We start from the raw sequence: 2,589 nt of genomic DNA, 5'->3' as shown, positions 1-2,589 counted from the left end.
GTACAGATATGAAGAGTGAAGAAGCACATGTAGAAATCCAGGTGGAGAGTAAGTGATTTCCTGAAATCACTCTCCTGTAACCGTTTAGTACTGGGTGGGGCTTAGACACACAGGACTGTCTTGCCTGGCCTTTGCCTCCCTCCTCTCTCTACCATGTCCCCATGGGAAGATTACAGCACTTAGTGCCAGACATACATGGAGAGACAAATGGCCATGGATTAGACTCCCTCTTTTGACTCCACCTGCATGAAGAGACACTTTGATGTAACTCAGCCTAAGATGTCGGGTTCTGCCCAGTCTCCTGGGGCTCTAAACCCGGGACCCCAAGCAATGCCATCTTTCAAAGGCTGGACTAAAGTGACCCAGGGAAGCATACTTCGTGTTCTCCATTCTTATTTCCTCTTAAAACTGATAGGGAACAATATTTTTCTTTTATTTTTGGTTTTTGGTTTTTTGGATTTTTTTTTATGTCCATGTCAAATTGTGATCTTTATTAGCTCCAAATTGAGAATGTCATAAATAAAATCCAGGAAGTGGTGCAGAGATCACGGAAGAGTACTGTTTACTGGCTTGCTAATCATGGCTTGTTCAACCTGCCCTCTTATATCACCAAGGGCCCCTAGTCAAGGGATGGAACTGTTTGCAGTGGTGCAGACCCTCCCATATCAGTCTTCAATTTAAAAAATATACTACAGGCTTGTCATTTGGCCAAGGTGTTGGTAGTGTTTTCAAGCCCTGACTTTCAAAAGAACTTACATTGTGTCAAGTTGACATAAACCATCAACCTAATACTACAGCCTCTTCCAAGATCCTTAGGCTGGCCTGAATACCAGATTGTTCCTGGCTATTACACAACCCTACCCCTGTGAGCTACTAGGAAAAGCAGCAAGAATGCCTAAAAGGTGAAGTTAGAAATTAACTGGAGACACAAGAGAAACTAAGAATACAAAACAAACAAACAGAAAGTAAAAATCTGGGACCTGTAAAATTCAGTGGGGCATCACCTCAAACCCCAGCATGGACGAGTGTGTATAGTGTCCAACTGCAGCAAGGAAGCAGCCATATACACACAAAAGGGAAGCCTCCATGGAGAAGAAGCAATGTTCAGGAGCTAATGAGGGAATGTAGATCATGTTGTCCAGCTTCTTTAAGTGGGATAGATACACGCTCATCTGCCTCTCTATGCTAAGTCAATAATTCATCTGCTCAGGATGAAGGTCACCATCATTACACCAAGCACTGTGAGCTACATGTGATTACTTTTTCTCTTTTCCCTTCCAGGTCTTGTTTTTCAGTGCTGTAACTCTTTGACTTCTGCCAAATTCATGGTAGAACCTGTGCCACGGTATGCTTCTGAAGGAGAAAGTATTCTTCTCCTCGTTCATTATCTGCCAGAAGAGGTGATATCCTTCTCCTGGTACTATTCGATGTATACGATCCCAAACTTTAAAATTGTAGACCACCATGTAATCTGGAATATCACCACATGGAGTGATGCATACAGAGAAAGAGGGATGGTGTATGCCAGTGGATCCCTACTGCTCCTGGACATCACTGAGGAAGATGCAAGAATGTATACACTAGAAATTTTAAATATAGATAACAAGGTTGAAAGAGCACATGTGCAGTTTTATGTAGACAGTAAGTGACTTTCAATGGCCTCTGGCTGCTGGGTATGACTTATCCTACTTCATAAACTGGATTGGCAGGGTTGGATTATGCCTATTCTCTCTCTTGCTGCATTGTGTCTCCATACTGGGGTTTGGGCACTTTCTGTAGGACACACACTGGGTAGACAAACTATAGATTCAGAATCATAATACCTCACTAGTCTCTACCTCCACAGAGAAGAACATGTGTGGGATAATTCAGCATGAGCACATCAGCCTCAATGGGGTTCTCACCATGCACAAATCCCCAAGAGAGACCTTGGGAGAATCAGCCAGGCACTGGATGGTGATAGGAAGCACAGTGGATGAATCAGGATAACACAGGCCATTGGTGTCTGATCAAAAGCATAAGATATGTCTATAGTCAGAAATCTAACTTCTCCCCCTTGGAGGCTTTTTAAAGTATGCACTAAAGAGGGAATGCTGGAGCTCTCCGAAGGACTACTGTCATATTGTCCCCTTCTGTTTTTTTTTTCACAGAGCCTGTGACAGAGCCCTTCATTCGAATAACTGACACCACAGTCAAAGCAAACAGATCTGTGACATTCTCCTGTGTTTCACCGGACACCAGAATCTCCATCCGTTGGTTCTTCAATAACCACAATCTGCAGCTCACAGATAGGATAAAGCTGTCTCCATCAAAGTGTGGACTCAGAATAGATAATGTTAGATATGAGGATGCTGGAGAATACCGGTGTATAGTCATCAACCGAGCTGGTAAAGGAGTGGGTAGTCTGCCAGTCAGGTGGCCATGATGAATGAGCAACCCCTCCTCTCATCCTACAGTAGAATAGCGACATTTCTTTATTGAAGGGATAAAACATAGAGCAAAGTTATATGGTGAAATCTATCAGTTACTACTTAGATACAGCCAGCATGATGAGACATGCCTGTGATCCTGGGATACACGTGTGTATAA

General features: G+C 43.2%; 1 protein-coding gene across 1 annotated transcript; it reads left to right on the top strand.

Annotated features, from left to right (window-relative positions):
- The first annotated feature begins 6 nt into the window (after positions 1–6).
- On the top strand, positions 7–2,459 carry LOC114635832 (pregnancy-specific glycoprotein 22-like). The gene is made up of 3 exons (XM_028784236.1): positions 7–48; positions 1,282–1,641; positions 2,151–2,459. The coding sequence occupies exons 1-3, from the start codon at positions 9–11 to the stop codon at positions 2,423–2,425; spliced, it is 675 nt and encodes a 224-aa protein (XP_028640069.1). The 5' UTR covers positions 7–8; the 3' UTR covers positions 2,426–2,459.
- The last annotated feature ends 130 nt before the right edge of the window (positions 2,460–2,589 follow it).

The sequence above is a fragment of the Grammomys surdaster genome, unplaced genomic scaffold (assembly GCF_004785775.1).
Source record: "Grammomys surdaster isolate TR1022 unplaced genomic scaffold, NIH_TR_1.0 118306, whole genome shotgun sequence".
Lineage (NCBI taxonomy): Eukaryota > Metazoa > Chordata > Mammalia > Rodentia > Muridae > Grammomys > Grammomys surdaster.
The sequence above is the reverse complement of the archived record's forward strand: the minus strand, read 5'-3'. Positions and strand labels throughout refer to the sequence as shown.